Raw genomic sequence first — 20148 nt, forward strand, 5'->3', positions numbered from 1 at the left:
AAGGGAAGCCAGACAGTGGAGCTGGAGCACAAATGGCAGCCTTTGGAGAGAGAAAAGCAGAGACCCAAGAGGGATAAAGATATAAATATTGCAGAAACAAATATTTTAATTATGTTGATGTGAATTCTAAATATAACCATTTTCAAATGCATGTATAAACTCCTGAACAGATTTAAAATTTCAGAATTGTCACATCTACTTGGGCTTTCCATTTAACTTCAAATCCAAAATCACATTTTCAAGCTGTCAGTCACAGCTGTGCATAATAACCAATCATGCTGCTGGCCGGCTCTGCTGAATTAACTAGTGCGGTTTATTACATAGAATTACATAGTAATGACATTACAAACAGGCCATTCAACCCAACTGGTCCATGCTGGTGTTTATGCTCCACACAAATCTCCTCCCACCCTACTTCATCTCATCCTATCAGCATTTCCTGTTATTCCTTTCTCCATATAATTATCTAGTTTCCACTTAAATGCATCTATGCTATTATAGGGGATAAGAGTCCTTTACAGACAGATGTCAAAGTCAAACTAGCTCAATGTGCCAAAAGATAAAGAATTCAGACTCTGCCTTAAAATAAACTCCACCATTTCCATATTAGGTCCCAAAGCTAAAAATGTATCTTAAAAATTCATAAAGGGTTTCCCTCTTGGAAAGTGAAGTAAACAAACTGTTTGGGGGGAATCCCTATACCACTCAAACATATATCCTGGCGAGTTAATCAAGAAATGTTATTGGAAGCCACAGCGATGCCCCTTCGACTGAAGATGATACAGTGGATACATTTAAAAACAAAGTAAAGTGCAACATTAGCAAGACTTTAATAAAACTATGGCAATTTAACTTACAATTTTGAGGGCAAAAAGTTCCATCGGTATTGGTATATCAAGTGTCTATTCTTTATATACATGCCTAGACTGTGACCGTTGGTAAGTTATTCAATTGTGGGAGTGGGGGCAGCTCATCACAGCTGAGCCTAAATTTGACACCCAATGTGCAAAAATGCACACTTCCACCAGAGGTCATTAGACAGCAATCCAGAAGAAGTAACCCAGTGGACCCCCAACCGCACTCCACTAGATTCCATATGCAATATGATAAACACAACTAATGCTAAACAGCAAAAAAAATGCCCGATGTACCTGATAGAGAATATGAAGATCATTCTCCAAAACAAATCCTTTCATTGCTTTTTGTAAGTCTGCAAAGATTCTCAGTGCATCTGGAGGAGACAGGGAAGAAGCGAGAGTGGCTGCTCCCAGCTGTGTGGGACGATACAGTTGAACTATTAAAAAAAAAGTTGAGTACAATTAAACTGTTAGAATCTTACAGCACAGGAGGCCGCCATTTGACCCATCATGCCTTTGAAAGAGCTGTCCAATTTAGTCCCACACCCCAGCTTTTTCCCCCCATAACTCTGCAAATTAGTTCTCAAGTACTGTGTTAAGTCCTAAGTGAATCAATTTTGCCAAAAATAATATTTTCATTGCTCTGTAGTCTGATAATCTAGTATCTTAAACAAAACACTGAGGAAATTTTAAAATGGCCATGATTCATTCAAGAAGTTCACAGGTTGATTAACCTTTCTCTAGAAAAAAAATCGTGAAACTAAATTACATGAGGAAAAAGAACAGAATGATCGGGACAGAACAGAAACCTGAAGTTGACACAAGATCCAGAGAATAAACGCATGTGCCTGCCACAGGCAGAAAACTAATCTGCAATAAGATAAGGAAATCAAGAAAAAATAATTGTTCAGAAATTGGAAAAGGAAAAATTATAAAAAGAACTAAAATGCAACAGAAAAGACAGAAAGTATTGAGATTATAGAAAAAACACATTCCTTTGAAATATCCAAGATTTTTTCCAACATATATAAAAGCAGAAGAGATTCTGAAAGTATGTGCACAAGAACATAAGAATTAGGAGCACAAGTAGGCCAATCAGCCCCTCGAACCATTCAATAAGATTATCGCTGATCTTCTACCTAAACTCCACTTTCCTGCACTGTCCCCATATCGCTTGATTCCCTTAATATTCAAAAATCTATCAATCTGTCTTACTCAAAGACTGAACCTCCACAGCACTTTGGGGTAGAGAATTCCAAAGAATCACCACCCTCTGAGTGAAGAAGATTCTCCTCATCTCAGTCCTAAATGGCCAACCCCTTATTCTGAGACTGTGCCCCCTGGTTCTAGACTCCTCAGCCAGAGGAAACATCCTCCCTGTCAAGCCTTGTAAGAATTTTGTATGTTTCAATGAGATCACCTTTCATTCTTCTCAACTCTAGAGAATATTGACTCTAGACTTGAGAACACAAGAAAATAAAAAGGGAAAATTGAGAAAGTAATCAGAAACTTGAAATCGGACATAAATAGAGGCCTGTATTTTATTTCTAGCTTATTCCTTATTATTGAATGTCCCTGGAATTTCAGTTATCAGTGAAAATCTTAACTTTAAAAAAAAAAATGGGGAAATGCTTTGGTGCAGCAGGCTTGTGAACGTCCATGCACCCCTTACACTGTAATCTGATCTGGGCCATGCTAATGCAGAAAACACCAGAGGCCAACTGCTCCCTCACTGGAGGGGTTATGTCAAAAAGCAATTATCCAGGCGCACATGGTCAGGTTTGGCTAAAAAGAACAGAAATGCAACAGAAAAGACAGAGATCTGGGAACAGATTTTCACCCTTTCCCATTGACGACGGTGACATAGAAACAAAATAACTTACAAAAACAACCTAGAAATTAAAATAGGCAAGTTAACGATAACCGGTGGTGTGCTGAAGTACAAGATAGATCAACATGCAGGCGTATTATTAGTAAGCCACTATTGAAATGAATTAGGTTTGAATGTTCACACAAGTAGTACTGGACACAGGATATTAAAACAATTGGGGGAAATTAAACTGAATTGAAAAAGTACAAGGTAAACAACATAAAAATCATTTTTAAAAAAGCAGATTGTCCTGTGTGAATAAACAGGACTATTATTCAAATGTTTAACAACAGATGTTATGTAGTGTGGAACTAGTTTTAGAAGAGTACAATTCAGGCAGTTTGTCTAAACATGAGAAAGTGGGTGAAACTTTATTATTTGCCAAATGATAAAATAGAAGTGAAAGAAAAAGTTACTTTTATCTCCTTCCTGGTCTTCTTCCAGTATCTGAATAAGCTCATTCTCCATTAGATACTCTATTGAGTCCTCAATAGCATTGCCCTGGATTGATGCTGCCTCACTCTCACGGTGACTGGCAGCCAACAGTGTGCATGAGGCGTACACACGGACATCTTTTGGGGTACTGGCGACACCGCCCACTATTATCTGCAACCAGTTAAAGAGTCAAAGCTTTTAGAAATCCTACAATGTCCAAAGTATTCAAGTCTGATTTGCTTATTTTCATTCACAATCCAAACTAAATATAAGCATAGAATTCTAATAGTGCATCACTTCCCAGCCACCTCAAACCTTAAAGCAAAATTTTTCTCAATCAACTGCAGTCTGTGGGTCAAAAATAGCCTCAGCCTCTTACACTGTTCCAAGGAAGCTCAATGTAAAGCTCGAGGAACAGCATCTCATCTTTCGCTTGGGCACTTTACAGCCTTCTGGACTCAACATCGAGTTCAACTATTTCAAACCATAACCTCTGCCCCTATTTTTTCACATGGCAGTTGTTGATTCTGCCATTTCCATTCATACCACTTCGAGACTCAACTTTTGTTTAGTTACTTGACCCATTAACATCTCCTTTTGCTTTGTAGCATCATACTTTTTGTCATATAATCACTCCTGCCCTCCAACCGATCACAGACCTAGCTTTTTGTTCTTTCCTCCGCTTCCCCTTTCCCTGCCTGTGCGCTTGTTTAAAATTTGTTACATTGCTAATTTTTTCCAGTTCGGACGAAAGGTCATCAACCTGAAAGGTTGGGCTCAATTTTCCCCAATTATCTGCGCTGTTGTTTTGGCATGCACCGTTTTTTGGAGTAAATAAAAATCTCCAAATTTCCCCAAAGTTTTTGCGCCAGCATAATTCACTTAGGTACAATTTTTTTTATGTCATGGGGGGCGTAACCTGATGCGTGCGCCAGTTTTTGCCATTTAAGCAAGTTTGGCCAACTTACATTTTTTCTACGACGGCATATGTGACCACTCTCAAAAAACCTTCTGCGTATTTAACAAAAATCAGCGCACAAAGACGCCATTGTTTTTTGCCAAAGTTTTGGAGGGAGTGAAGAAGGCAGAGAATATGCATCATAAAATCTTCATTTTTTGAAAGTCAAAAGAGAGAAATTGGAAGCGTAATGCAATTCTTGAATTTTAGATTTTTTTCAAAGTACCACCCCCACCACCGAATCTCTCATCACCGGGCTCGAGGGTCGGAATGTCGGCCGGCAGAATCGCTCCCTCACCCGAACACAGGACCTCGGGGCTCGGTTTCAAAAGGAGCCTGAGGGGGGTGTGTGGTGGAAGCCGAGCCCAGAGCCTGTGTGTCCGGGCGAGGGAGCAATTCTGCCGGCCGACACTCCGATCCTCGGGCTCGGTGAGCAGAAGTTCGCTGGAGGGGTGGTACTTCGATAAAAATCAAAAATTCAAGAATCCCGCTGTAAGCAAGCCTATTGGCATGCGCACACCAGGGTGTGGTTTATACTAGGGCATCCACCTTGGAGAGAGAGAGAGAGAGGGAAGAAGAGGTGTGAGTGCTTTGTCCTAGTGTTTTAAGGTTGTTGCAATGCTATAATTTAATTATGGGGGCAATATTGACAATACCATACCTCGTCCAAGTCTTCTGCATGATGGTGCTGAGGAGATGATTGATTAGACAGCATCACCTGAGGAACCTCAGAGCACGAAGGATGATCGGCAGGAGGCCTTACCCACGTCGGGTATATCGAGACAGGCGTTCATACCTGCACCTGAGTGAGGCAGACTATGTGAGAAGGCTGCGTTTCCGTAAATAAGTTGTAACCCAGATCTGAGAGTTAGTAAAAGCAGACCTGCACCCTAGAGCGTCAGAAGGGCTGCTTTGTCAGTTGAAGTAAAGGTGAGCTGCACTTTCATTTTATGCATCTGGATCATTCCAGACCACAATTGGGGATGTGTGCACCATTTCTCAACATGTAACACATATCTGCATTCGGCAGGTGACTGCTGCATTATATGCCCGGAGGAATGACTATATAAAGTTCCCCATGACCGCCCAGGCAATGCGTGACAGGGCTGTGGGCTTCTCCAGGATTGCTGGCTTCCCCAAGGGATAGGGCTGCATTGATTGTACCCACATCGCCTTGCGAGCACATTTGGAGGATTCTGAGATGTACAGGAACAGAAAATGCTTCCACTCGATGAACTTGCAGCTCGTCTGTGACAATATGCATCGCATCATGGCAATTGATGCGAGATACCCTGGGAGCACACATGATGCTTTCATCCAATGTGAACATGCTATATCTGCCATGTTTCAGCAGCATCCAGAAGGGCAGAGCTGGCTGTTGGGGGACAAAGGGTACGGCCTCACCATCTGTCTCAAGATGCCCCTACGCGTAACCCGGACAGAAGCTGAGCGGGAATACAACATGTTGCACATTGCAACGCGCAGCATAAGAGAGAGGACCACGGCATCTTGAAGCAGCATTTCCGATGCCTGGACCATTCTGGCGGCTACTTGCTATATTCCCCTGAGATTGTCGGTCTGTTCACTGTTGTGTGCTGCATGCTGCATAACTTAGCCATCATGAGGCATCAGCAGCTGGTAGTAGAAGACCCACCTGAGGTGAGAGTGACTGATGATGAGGAGGAAGATGCAGATGACGAGGAGGAGGATGAGGAAGCCATGTAACTACCTGAACCCGGAGCATGACGGCAGAGAAGGGTGGGCCATTGAGCCCCTTTAACGATTGCTCGAGCCTTGTGCCAGCAGCTCATCCATGAACGCTTTGCTGCCTGAAGGCTCAGCGGCAACTATTCAAAATGGACCATGTTTACTGTTTGAACCTGTTCCGTAATGCTGTGCTGTGTTAATGGAACAAATAATGGAAATGATTCAGTTATAATTTAAAATATATATTTTATTCAAAATTTTAACACTTGTTTGTACTTAACTTTCATAAAAATATTCTTGTATCAAACTTTAAACTTGTAAACTTACAAAAAGCTTTTAATTTGAGAACAGTTAAATAACAATAACATAATAGTAACAATAACAACAACAATAACAACAACAGCAGCAAAGAAAGGCTGCACCCATCTCTCCTCCACCTTATTCTAAGACCACCCGCTGCGCTTGGTCTTGGTGACTTCACCTCTGCCCACAGGTGGCGGTGCAGCGTTTCTCAGGTTGGTATCAAGCTTATTCTTTCAAGCATCTCGGGTAACGCGCACTTCTTGATGGGGCGGCGTGGGCAGGCGGTAATGTGGAAGGCCCAGCTTGGGCCTCTTCAGAGGTTGGCCTAGGGATTGGAGTGGGAGTGGCAGTTGATTCCGTCAATGGCCGTGGGGTCTGAGCGTGTTCCCTTATTGCAGCAGCTACCTGTGACTTTCCCTCCCTAATGTTCACCGACGGTGTATCAGCTACCTGCAACGATCCATCCCTAATGTGCCTGGACAGTGTTCCCATGTTGCGCGAGAGTGTTGTTACTTCTCCTGACAGTCCTGATACCTCATCACCCACCCCACTGATGGTGTCCAGGAGTGATCGGGTAAGGTCAATGCTCTCCCCACGCATTGCCATCATCTGAACCACATCTGTTACATCCTGCATCTCAGGAGAGCGCTGTCGAGCTCTCCTTCCCCTCCTCACCCTGGGTGTGGCGAGCTGCATCCCACTGGGACCTGCAGCCTTGGACAGTGTGAAACTAGGAAATGTCCCACCTCTTGCACCAACACTCAGGAAAGAGCGTGGTATCTCAATGTGTGACACCAGCACCTCCTCCAGAGTGAGTACAACAGTGGTGGCTTCATCCTCCCCCCTTCCCCTCACCCCCCATGCTCTTGGTCTGGAAGGTGGGATTGGAAGATGTTCTCCTCTTCAGGCTCATCTGCGTCTGAATCATCTGCTGCATCGGCTTCAGCCTCGTCAGGGTTGGCCTCAAGTTCTGAAAAATATAACAGAACAGACATGTGGTTAGCAGCAGAGGAGGGGGCAGGGTGGGTGGCATGAGTAGGCTCACACAGCGCAGGCAGCAGGCTGATTTGAAGGACCACGATGAATGATAGCACATTGCATCAACCGAAGCGTAGCTGACGGAGACATCCCCATGAACCGAAGCATGGCTAGCCCACGCAGCACTTAACATTTAGCAAAGCCAGTCTGTGAAATTTGCAGGACTTACCCTCTCCCTCGAGTGTGGGCCCAGCTAGTGCAGTGGTGGTTGCTTTTCTCCAGGCAGGAACCATCAAAGCAGCGATCCTGTCTTCCAAGGGTGTCAATGGGTGCAAACAGTAGTAGTGATGTTGGGGAGGGCATCAAACAGGAAATTAGGAGTGCGTGCAATAAAGGTGCAGCAGTTGTAATGGGTGACTTTAATATGCACATAGATTGGGCTAACCAAACTGGAAGCAATACGGTGGAGGAGGATTTTCTGGAGTGCATAAGGGATGGTTTTTTAGACCAATATGTCGAGGAACCAACTAGGGGGGAGGCCATCTTAGACTGGGTGTTATGTAATGAGAAAGGATTAATTAGCAATCTCGTTGTGCGAGGCTCCTTGGGGAAGAGTGACCATAATATGGTGGAATTCTGCATTAGGATGGAGAATGAAACAATTAATTCAGAGACCATGGTCCAGAACTTAAAGAAGGCTAACTTTGAAGGTATGAGGCGTGAATTGGCTGAGATGGATTGGCGAATGATACTTAAGGGGTTGACTGTGGATGGGCAATGGCAGACATTTAGAGACCGCATGGATGAACTACAACAATTGTACATTCCTGTCTGGCATAGAAATAAAAAAGGGAAGGTGGCTCAACCGTGGCTATCAAGGGAAATCAGGGATAGTATTAAAGCCAAGGAAGTGGCATACAAATTGGCCAGAAATAGCAGCGAACCTGGGGACTGGGAGAAATTTAGAACTCAGCAGAGGAGGACAAAGGGTTTGATTAGGGCAGGGAAAATGGAGTATGAGAAGAAGCTTGCAGGGAACATTAAGACGGATTGCAAAAGTTTCTATAGATATGTAAAGAGAAAAAGGTTAGTAAAGACAAATGTAGGTCCCCTGCAGTCAGAATCAGGGGAAGTCATAACGGGGAACAAAGAAATGGCGGACCAATTGAACAAGTACTTTGGTTCGGTATTCACGAAGGAGGACACGAACAACCTTCCGGTTATAAAAGGGGTCGGGGGGTCTAGTAAGGAGGAGGAACTGAGGGAAATCCTTATTAGCCGGGAAATTGTGTTGGGGAAATTGATGGGATTGAAGGCCGATAAATCCCCAGGGCCTGATGGACTGCATCCCAGAGTACTTAAGGAGGTGGCCTTGGAAATAGTGGATGCGTTGACAGTCATTTTCCAACATTCCATTGACTCTGGATCAGTTCCTATGGAGTGGAGGGTAGCCAATGTAACCCCACTTTTTAAAAAAGGAGGGAGAGAGAAAACAGGGAATTATAGACCGGTCAGCCTGACATCGGTAGTGGGTAAAATGATGGAATCAATTATTAAGGATGTCATAGCAGTGCATTTGGAAAGAGGTGACATGATAGGTCCAAGTCAGCATGGATTTGTGAAAGTGAAATCATGCTTGACAAATCTTCTGGAATTTTTTGAGGATGTTTCCAGTAGAGTGGATAAGGGAGAACCAGTTGATGTGGTATATTTGGACTTTCAGAAGGCGTTCGACAAGGTCCCACACAAGAGATTGATGTGCAAAGTTAGAGCACATGGGATTGGGGGTAGTGTACTGACATGGATTGAGAACTGGTTGTCAGACAGGAAGCAAAGAGTAGGAGTAAATGGGTACTTTTCAGAATGGCAGGCAGTGACTAGTGGGGTACCGCAAGGTTCTGTGCTGGGGCCCCAGCTGTTTACACTGTACATTAATGATTTAGATGAGGGGATTAAATGTAGTATCTCCAAATTTGCGGATGACACTAAGTTGGGTGGCAGTGTGAGCTGCGAGGAGGATGCTGTGAGGCTGCAGAGCGACTTGGATAGGTTAGGTGAGTGGGCAAATGCATGGCAGATGAAGTATAATGTGGATAAATGTGAGGTTATCCACTTTGGTGGTAAAAACAGAGAGACAGACTATTATCTGAATGGTGACAGATTAGGCAAAGGGGAGGTGCAAAGAGACCTGGGTGTCATGGTACATCAGTCATTGAAGGTTGGCATGCAGGTGCAGCAGGCGGTTAAGAAAGCAAATGGCATGTTGGCCTTCATAGCAAGGGGATTTGAGTACAGGGGCAGGGAGGTGTTGCTACAGTTGTACAGGGCATTGGTGAGGCCACACCTGGAGTATTGTGTACAGTTTTGGTCTCCTAACCTGAGGAAGGACATTCTTGCTATTGAGGGAGTGCAGCGAAGGTTCACCAGACTGATTCCCGGGATGGCGGGACTGACCTATCAAGAAAGACTGGATCAACTGGGCTTGTATTCACTGGAGTTCAGAAGAATGAGAGGGGACCTCATAGAAACATATAAAATTCTGACTGGGTTAGACAGGTTAGATGCAGGAAGAATGTTCCCAATGTTGGGGAAGTCCAGAACCAGGGGTCACAGTCTAAGGATAAGGGGTAAGCCATTTAGGACCGAGATGCGGAGGAACTTCTTCACCCAGAGAGTGGTGAACCTGTGGAATTCTCTACCACAGAAAGTTGTTGAGGCCAATTCACTAAATATATTCAAAAAGGAGTTAGATGAGGTCCTTACTGCTAGGGGGATCAAGGGGTATGGCGAGAAAGCAGGAATGGGGTACTGAAGTTGAATGTTCAGCCATGAACTCATTGAATGGCGGTGCAGGCTAGAAGGGCCGAATGGCCTACTCCTGCACCTATTTTCTATGTTTCTATGTTTCTATTTGTCGGGTCTTCTCCTGTTCGAGTTCTCTCTCTTTTGTTGTGTGCCACCTTCCTCTGCAAAGATGAAAATATAACTTTTTAGAGAGGGTGTCTTTCTGCTGGGTGAGACATACAGATGGTCAAATTAACAATTGCAATTCCAGTAAATAAATGAAAATATTACTTACACCAACTGCTTGACTAAGGTCCCACCACTTCTTTTTGCAATGGCCTCCAGACCTCGGGGTGGTCACCATTGCGCAGTAATCTTGTGAAAGGTGGTTCCTGCATTTCTTCATTTCTTTTATCTGTAACTTTTAGTTGACCTCTGCTGGTGTCCAGCTCGTGTCATCTGGCCTCAATTACAGTAACCAGTGCCTCCACTTTGTCCTGTGAGAAATTCTTGGTCCTTGAGCCGAGTCGCATATTGCAGCTCCGATTTTTTCTACTAAGAAGAAAAGTTCTCAAACGCAACTGGCTCTTTAAAAATGGCTGAATGCAGACCGGGAGGTGTACTGGGCATGCGCGCCCACACCAGTCACGTAGAAAACTTCTTTTTTTTTTTCGGCGCAGACCTTAGGCTCCACCCTCCAAAGCAAAAGGACAGGCTGCACGGCGCCAAGTTCAAAAATTACAACGGGGAAACTTTCACGTTTTTTTTTTGCCATAGTCAGGCCCCAAAAAAACTGGTTTAACTCTTCAAATACGCCAAAAAAACGCATTGGGGAATATTGAGCCCTATAACTTTGTTTCTCTCTCCACAGAAGCTGCCTGACCTACTGAGTATTTCCAGCATTTTCTGTGTTTATTCCTCAACTCCTTCACCTTAGCTCATCGACAAGGAACCATTTGGAGTTTATCACCCAGTCTCTGAGCGAGCTCAGAGCAGCCGGGAGATTCGAACAGCAAGCTCAGAGCGAGCTCAGAGCAGCCGGGAGATTCAAAGAGCGAACTCAGAGCGAGCTCAGAGCAGCTGTGAGATTCGAAGAGCGAACTCAGAGCGAGCTCAGAGCAGCTGTGAGATTCGAAGAGCGAACTCAGAGCGAGCTCAGAGCAGCTGTGAGATTCGAACAGCAAGCTCAGAGCGAGCTCAGTGCAGCTGTGAGGTTCGAAGAGCGAACTCAGAGCGAGCTCAGTGCAGCTGTGAGATTCGAAGAGCGAACTCAGAGCGAGCTCAGAGCAGCCGGGAGATTCGAAGAGCGAACTCTGAGCGAGCTCAGAGCAGCCGGGAGATTCGAAGAGCGAACTCAGAGCGAGCTCAGAGCAGCTGTGAGGTTCGAAGAGCGAACTCAGAGCAGCCGGGAGATTCGAAGAGCGAACTCAGAGCGAGCTCAGTGCAGCTGTGAGATTCGAAGAGCGAACTCAGAGCGAGCTCAGTGCAGCCGGGAGATTCGAAGAGCGAACTCAGAGCGAGCTCAGTGCAGCCGGGAGATTCGAAGAGCGAACTCAGAGCGAGCTCAGTGCAGCCGGGAGATTCGAAGAGCGAACTCAGAGCGAGCTCAGTGCAGCTGTGAGATTCGAAGAGCGAGCTCAGAGCAGCTGTGAGATTCGAAGAGCGAGCTCAGAGCGAGCTCAGTGCAGCCGGGAGATTCGAAGAGCGAACTCAGAGCGAGCTCAGTGCAGCCGGGAGATTCGAAGAGCGAACTCAGAGCGAGCTCAGTGCAGCTGTGAGATTCGAAGAGCGAGCTCAGAGCGAGCTCAGTGCAGCTGTGAGATTCGAAGAGCGAACTCAGAGCGAGCTCAGTGCAGCCGGGAGATTCGAAGAGCGAACTCGGAGCGAGCTCAGAGCAGCCGGGAGATTCGAAGAGCGAACTCAGAGCGAGCTCAGAGCAGCTGTGAGATTCGAAGAGCGAACTCAGAGCGAGCTCAGTGCAGCCGGGAGATTCAAAGAGCGAACTCAGAGCGAGCTCAGTGCAGCCGGGAGATTCAAAGAGCGAACTCAGAGCGAGCTCAGAGCAGCTGTGAGATTCAAAGAGCGAACTCAGAGCGAGCTCAGTGCAGCCGGGAGATTCAAAGAGCGAACTCAGAGCGAGCTCAGAGCAGCTGTGAGATTCGAAGAGCGAACTCAGAGCAGCGCAAACAGTCCTGTGAGGAAAGAGACCTAAAAAGAAATCAAAGTGTGACGTCACAGGAAAGCACGTGATTGGGTGGTCAGTATTATTCTCTTTTTTTCGAAACTTGGGCATTGCTTTAATTTAAGAACCGGGATTAAAAACTAACCATAGATAATTGATATTTCCAAACTTGAAAACGTAATTAATTCAATAATATACAATAGAGATGGCAGGGCAGGCAATGTGGGAGCTGGTGGACAACAGTATCCATGGCAACCACAACTGCAGTAAGTGTTGGCGGCTCAAGGAACTTCATTTCTGATTGGTGAGCTGGAGTCCAAGTTTCAGATGCTGCGACACATTAGGGAGGAGGAGAGTTACCTGGACACTGTTCCAGCAGAAAGTCACACCCCATCGGTTAAATAATTCAAATTTGGTCTGTGGCCAGGGACAGGAGGGTGTGACTATGAGTGAGGCATGTATAGGGACCCAGGATGTAGTGATGGAGAAGCATCAGCCCTTGCTCTTGTCCAACAGGTATCAGGTTGGATGAGCAAACTGACCACAGCACCATCAGACTCCAGCTCACCACACTGGTGTCTCACATGCTACAGCTGCAACATATCACCTGCCCTGCCAACTCTGTTGTATTTTATTGAATTAATTAAGTTTTCAAGTTGGGGGAGTCAAAAGAAATGTTGTAGTGGTAGGGGACAGTATAGTTAGTAGGATAGGCAGTCATAGACAGTCCCTCAGAATCGAGGAAGACTTGCTTCCACTCTTAAAATGAGTCCTTAGGTGGCTGAACAGTCCAATACGAGAGCCACAGTCCCTGTCACAGGTGGGACAGATAGTCGTTGAGGGTAGGGGAGGGTGGGACAGGTTTGCCGCATGCTCTTTCCGCTGCCTGCACTTGATTTCTGCATGCTCTCGGCGAGGAGATTCGAGGTGCTCAGCACCCTCCTGGATGCACTTCCTCCACTTAGGGCGGTCTTTGGCCAGGGACTACCAGGTGTCAGTGGGGATGTTGCAATTTATCAGGGAGGTTTTGAGGGTGTCCTTGTAATGTTTCCTCTGCCCACCTTTGGCTCGTTTTCCGTGAAGGAGTTCCAAGTAGAGCGCTTGCTTTGGGAGTCTCGTGTCTGGCATGCAGACAATGTGGCCTGCCCAGTGGAGCTGATCAAGTGTGGTCAGTGCTTCAATGCTGGGAATGTTGGCCTGTCAAGGAGGCTAATGTTGGTGCGTCTGACCTCCCAGGGGATTTGTATGATCTTGTGGATAGATCCTGTTTTCTACAGTCGAGATCGTGAGCCCTGAAGGCTGTGTTGCCTGCCTGGTGCTAGGGTTAAGGACATCTCCTCTGGGCTGGAGAGGAACTTGGAGTGGGAGGGGAAAGATCCAGTTGTCGCCGTCCATGTAGTTACCAATGACATAGGTAGGACAAAGAAAGAGGTTCTGCTGGGGAGTATGAGCAGCTAGGGGCTGAATTTAAAAAGCAGAACCACAAAGGTAATAATCTCTGGATTACTACCCGAGCCACGAGCAAATTTGCATACGGTAAATAACATCAGAGAGATGAATGTGTGGTTCAAAAGATTGGTGTGGGAGAAATGGGTTTTGAGTCATGGGGCACTGGCATCAGTACTGGGATAAGAGGGAGCTGTTCCATTGGGATGGGCTTCACTAGAATCAAGCTTGGACCAGTGACCTGGTGAATCGAATAACTAGGTGTGTAGGTAGGGCTTTAAACTAAATAGCAGTGGGGGCGGGGTGGAGGATCAGATGCGCGGAAATTTTAAAAGTCAAAAAGAAAGGAGAATAGTGCAGCGTAGCAATGGGGTAATGATTACCAGAGTGTGACAGGAAGGGACAGAGCATATAAACATAAGAGTGCATCAGAAAGTGGGGTCAGAGGCGGGAACAATGATAAAAAGACAAAATTAAAAGCTCTTTATCTGAATGCACGCAACATTCATAACAAGATAGATGAGTTGACAGAACAAATTGAAATAAATGGGTATGATCTGATAGCTATTTCAGAGACGTGGTTGCAAGTGACCAAGGCTGGGAACTGAATATTTAGGGGTATGACATTTTGGAAGGATAGGCAGAAAGGAAAAGGAGGTGGTGTAGCTCTGTTAATAAAGGATGAGATTGGTGCAGTAATGAGAAATGATACTGGCTCAGAAGATTAAGATGTGGAATCAGTTTGGGTGGAGTTAAGAAATAATAAGGGAAAGAAATCACTGGTGGGAGTAGTCTATAGATCCCCTAACAGTAGCTACACTGTAGGACAGAGTATAAATCAAGAAATAATGGAGGCTTGTAAGAGAGGTACGACAATAATCATGGGTGATTTTAATCTTCATATTGATTGGACAAATCAAATTGGCAAAGGTAGCCTTGAGGAAGAGTTCATGGAGTGTATTCGTGATAGTTTCTCAGAACAAGACGATGTGGAACCAAGCAGGGAGCAGACTATTTTAGATCTGGTAATTTGTAATGAGACTGGATTAATTAATTATCTCATAGTAAAGGATCCTCTTGGGAAGAGTGATCATAGCATTGTAGAATTTCAAATTTGAGGGTGAGAAAGCTAAGTCTCACACTAGTGTCCTGAACTTAAATAAAGGCAATTACAAAGGTATGAAGGCAGAGTTGGCTAAAGTGGACTGGGAAAATAGATTAAAGGGTAAGACGGTAGATGAGCAGTGGCAAACATTTAAGGAGCTATTTCATAACTCTCAGTTAAGATATATTCCAGTGAGAAAGAAAAACTCCAAGAAAAGGATGAACCATCCGTGGCTAACTAAGGAAGTAAAGGTTGGTATCAAATTGAAAACAAAGGCATACAATGTTGCAAAGAATAGTGGAAGGCCAGAGGATTGGGAAATTTTTAGAAACCAGCAAAGGACAACTAAAAAAAATAACAGAGAGAAGATAGATTACGAGAGTAAACTAGCAAGGAATATAAAAACAGACAGTAAGAGCTTCTACAGGTGTATAAAAAGGAAGAGAGTAGCTAAAGTAAACGTTGGTCCCTTAGAGGATGAGACTGGGGAATTAATAATGGGAAACAGAGAAATGGCAGAGATTTTGAACAAATATTTTGTACGGGTCTTCATGATAGAAGACACTAAAAGCATGCCAAAAATTGATAATCAAGGGGCTATTGGGAGGGGGGGAACTTAAAGCAATCACTATTACTACAGAAAATGTACTAGGCAAACTAATGGGACTAAAGGTGGACAAGTGCCCTGGACCTGATGGCCTGTATCCTAGGGTCTTAAAATAAATGGCTGCAGAGATAGTTGATGCTTTGGCTGTAATCTACCAAAATTCCCTGGATTCTGGAGAGGTCTCAGCAGATTGGAAAACTGCAAATGTTACGCCCCCATTTAAGAAAGGAGGGAGACAGAAAGCACAAAACTATAGACCAGTTGGCCTAACATCCGTCATCGGGAAAAAGCTGGAGTACATTATTAAGGAAATAGTAGCAGGACATTTAGAAAATCATAATGCAGTCAAGCAGAGTCAGCATGGTTTTATGAAAGGGAAATGTTTGACAAAAGTGCTGGAGTTCTTTGAGGATGTAATGAGCAGAGTGGATAAAGGGGAACCAGTAGATGTCGTGTATTTGGATTTCCAAAAGGCATTCGATAAAGGGCCACATAAAAGGTTACTGCACAAGATAAGAGCTCACCGGGTTAGGGGTAATATATTAGCATGGATAGAGGATTGGCTAACTAACAGAAAACAGAGAATCGGGATACATGGGTCATTTTCAGCTTGGCAAACTGTAACCAGTGGGATGCCACAGGTATCAGTCCTGGGGCCTCAACTATTTACAAACTATATTAATGACTTGGATGGAGGGACTGAGTGTAATGTAGCCAAATTTGCTGATGATACAAAGATAGGTGGGGAAGCAAGTTGTGAGGAGGACACAACAAATCAGCAAAGGGATATAGACAGGCTAAGTGAGTAGGCAAACATTTGGCAGATGGAGTATCATGTGGGAAAATGTGAGGTCATCCACTTTGGTCGGAAAAATAAAAAAGCAAATTATTATTTAAATGGGGAGAGATTACAAAATGCTGAGGTATAGAGGAATCTGAGGGTCCTTGTACATGAAATACAAAAAGTTAGGTACAGCAAGCAATCAGGAAAGCAAATACAATGTTGGCCTTTATTGCAAGGAGGATAGAGTATAAAAGTAGGGAAGTCTCGCTACAACTATACAGGGTATTGGTGAGACCACACGGAGTACTGCATACAGTTTTTGTCGTCTTATTTAAGAAGGGATATACCTGCATTGGATGCAGTTCAGAGAAGGTTCACGAGGTTGATTCCTGAGATGAAGGGGTTGTTTTATGAAGAAAGGTTGAGCCTATACTCATTGGAGTTTATAAGAATGAGAAGTGATCTTATTGACTCTGAGGGGGCTTGACAAGGTACATGCAGAGAGAATGTTTCCCCTCATGGGGGAATCAAGAACTAGGGTGCATAGTTTCAGAATAAGAGGTCGCCCATTTAAAACAGAAATGAGGAGGAATTTCTATTCTCAGAAGGTTGTAAATCTATGGAATTCTCTGCCCCAGACAGCTGTGGTGGCTGGGTCATTGAATATATTTAAGGTAGAGATAGACAGATTTTTGAATGATAAGGGAGTGAAGGGTTATGGGGAGCCAGCAGGGATGTGGAGTTGAGGCCAAGATCAGATCAGTCATGATCCTATTGAATGGCGGAGCATGCTCGAGTGGCCAAATGGCCTACTCCTGCTCCTATTTCTGATGTTATGATGATTAGATGGGCTGTGATACGAAGATCTGCAAATTGGTTGATTGTGTCTGAGGTTTTCAGGAACACTTCAATACGTATATAATATTTAATTGCTAAACTAGGACTCCGTGGCATCAGAAATGTATTCAGGTCGCATTTTGTAGTTTATGCAATACTATTGTATGTAAAACAACAATGGCAGGGTCTGGATTACAGCTTGCAGACTTGTACCTGTTCGAAACCTAACTTATGATTTCATGAATATCACACTCGACTTATTCTATATCAACAGCAATTTGCCAACAATGGGAGGGGAAAATAAACTTTCTGACACTGGGCATAATGAACTAAAACTTTTTAGCCAAGAGCTGTAAGCACATAGATTAGATTCCTCCAATTTGAAATGGGTCCTGTTGTTTTTTCATCTTACCTCAAGGATAGCTCGGATCATGCTGGTGGTGACACCCTCTCCCTCCTTCTTCACAAGGCAGCTGTGCACAGGTTTGAGAGAGCCCTGTAACAGGCTCACTCCTTTTGCTCGCTCTGCATTCTTACACACTAGTATACTTTCACCTGGAACAAGGTTAAATGATGAACGTTTTAAATATCTATTACTTAACTATGTTCTCCTCCTCCCCTAGTTACTCTTCTAAAAAATAATTAAAATCAAAGAAGTGAAGTCAGATGAACTTTGTTCATTGTAATTTCAAATATACACTGTCACAAATTAAGGATAATTCAAGTGGGTGCAGGGTTTTCTGGATAAGAAGCGTACCTTGTAGGTCCTACATGTGATATAGTGTAGAACATCTGGAATACATTTGTACAAAACTTTTCATGGAATCAATTCCAAGTGACTTCAGTATCTCTTGAGTGCCATTAATTCTGGTGTATTATATTTCAACTTAAATGCATTTGCTGTTACTTCATTCACATCTTATCTGGCAGAATAGTTGGATTTCATTTGAATCTATAGAACTAGTGTCAAATGAGATGTGAACTTTCATCACTAGAGGCAGTGATACACATGAGTAGAACAGTGTCTAGGAGGATGAGAACGGATCTGGCCCGGGTAAACTGGAATCAAAAATTGGCAGGCAAAACTGTAGTGGAACTATGGGCTGCCTTTAAAGAAAAAATAGTCCGGGTACAATCGAGGTACATTCCCACGAGGGGGAAAGGCAGGGCAACTAAAGTCAGGGCTCACTGGATGACGAAACAGATGGAGAATATAATGAAGCAGAAAAAGAGCATGTATGGCAGATGTCAGGTTGCAAATACATCTTAGAATCAGGCTATATATAGAAAGGTCAGAGAAGTGAAAAAGTGGGGCAAAGAGAGGGTACGCGAATAGAATGGCAGCCAACATAAAAGGCAATCCAAAAAGTATTCTATAGACATATAAACAGTAAAATGGTAGTAAGAGGAGGGGTGGGGCCAATTAGGGACCAAAAAGGAGACCTATGCATGGAGGCAGAGGGAATGGCTGAGGTAATAAATGAGTACTTTGCAGCAGTCTTCACCAAGGAAGAGGATGCTGCCATAGACATAGAAGGAGGAGGTAGTAGAGACACTTGATAAGATACAAATTGGTAAAGGGGTATAAGAAAATCTGGCTGTATTTAAAGCAGCAAAATCACCAGGAGCAGATGGGATGCATCCAAGGATGCTGAGGAAATTGAGGGCAGAAATCGCAGAAGTACTGGCCATAATATTCCAATCTTCCACAGATACGGGTGATGTGCCAGAGGACTGGAGAATTGCAAATGTTACACTACTGTTCAAAAAAGGGTGCAAAGATAAACCCAGCAACTACAGGCAAGTCAGTTTAACCTCAGTAGCGGGGAAGCTTTTAGAAACAGTAATCAGGGACAAAGTTAACAGTCACTTGGATAGTGGTAGATTAATTAAGGAAAGCCAGCAAGGATTTGTTAAAGACAAATCGTGTTTAACCAACTTGATTCGAGTTTTTTGATGAGGTAACAGAGAGGGTTGATGAGTGTGATGCGGTTGACAGTGTATATGGTTTCCAAAAGGCATTCGACAAAGTACCACTTAATGGGCTTGCCAGCAAAATTGAAACCCATGGAATAAACGGGAGTGGCAGGCTGGGTATGAAATTGGGTAAGTGACAGGAAACAGAGAATAGTGGTGAATGGTTGTTTTTCGGACTGGAGGAAGGTATACAGTGGTGTTCCCCAGAGGTTGGTACAAGGACCACTGCTTCTCTTGATATATATTAATGACTTGGATGTGGGTGTACAGGGCACAATTTCAAAATTTGCAAATGATACAAAACTTGAAAGTATAGTGAACAGTGATGACGAGACAGACTTCAGAAAGACATAGACAGGCTGGTGAAATGGGCAAACACGTGGCAAATGAAGTTTAATACAGAAAAATGTGAAGTGATGCATTTTGGTAGAATGAGGAGAGGACATATAAACTAAATTGTACAATCCTAAAGGGGGTGCATAAACAGAAAGACCAGTGGGTATGTGTGCATAAATCATTGAAGGTGGCAGGGCAGGTTGAGAAAGCAGTAAAAGGCTTACCGGATCCTGGGCTTCATAAATAGAGGTATAGACCCCAAGTTTCCACACGCGGCGAAAAAGGCGCACCTCAGAGCTGGGCGCCTGTTTTTCGTGTCGAAAACGGCGCCGGAAAAAAAGTGCGGTATTCTCGAGCTCCTTGGAGCTCAATGTCTGCTTGGCGCGGCGCATAGGGGGCGGAGCCTACCACTCGCGCCGATTTTGTAAGTAGGAGGGGGCGGGTACAATTGAAATGAGGCTTCTTGGTGCCGGCAACCCTGCGCGTGCGCGTTGGAGCGTTCGCGCACGCGCAGTCTGAAGTAAACATTGGCACTCGGCCATTTTTAAAAGTGCTGCAGAAAAAGTGAAGATTTGTTTCTTGGACCCCTGCAAAGGCTTGTATTTTAATTTTCTTGATATTTCTGTGTGTGAGGGAGTGCTTTTAGCAGCACTGCTGAATAAATCACCTGCTGAAATCAGTGAGTTCAGCTTTTCACTGCTAAACTTGCAGAACCGGTGCCTGCAAATTAAGGACTGTGTGTTTGGAGAAAAAAGAGTGCCAATACAACTTTGCAACAGATCAAACCATTGCATAATACGTGGTGTTGACAATGCAGCACCCATTCTGCAAATTTAAATATAAAACTGTCCATGTGGCTGCATCTCCCTGTCCAAATGGCCTCAGTCCCCCTCACAGCTCGAAGGCTGCTGCTGTATCTTTGGCTGCCGGACAGCCACTGACGCCGCCCCTAAAGCGTGGCCGAATGGCCTCAAGAACCTTA

At 44.3% G+C, this 20148-nt stretch overlaps 1 protein-coding gene across 2 annotated transcripts in view; it reads right to left on the minus strand.

The window, feature by feature from the left end:
• Positions 1–20148, minus strand: part of polq (polymerase (DNA directed), theta) — a 140193-nt gene that overhangs the window by 59268 nt on the left and 60777 nt on the right. For both annotated transcript variants that reach the window (XM_070893556.1, XM_070893555.1), the window contains 3 exons: positions 17266–17408; positions 3144–3333; positions 1152–1294 (listed from right to left, as the gene is read on the minus strand). In XM_070893556.1, coding sequence (XP_070749657.1) covers positions 1152–1294; positions 3144–3333; positions 17266–17408 — 476 coding nt within the window. The remainder of the gene's footprint in view (positions 1–1151; positions 1295–3143; positions 3334–17265; positions 17409–20148) is intronic.

Source organism: Pristiophorus japonicus, chromosome 11, assembly GCF_044704955.1.
Source record: "Pristiophorus japonicus isolate sPriJap1 chromosome 11, sPriJap1.hap1, whole genome shotgun sequence".
NCBI lineage: Eukaryota > Metazoa > Chordata > Chondrichthyes > Pristiophoridae > Pristiophorus > Pristiophorus japonicus.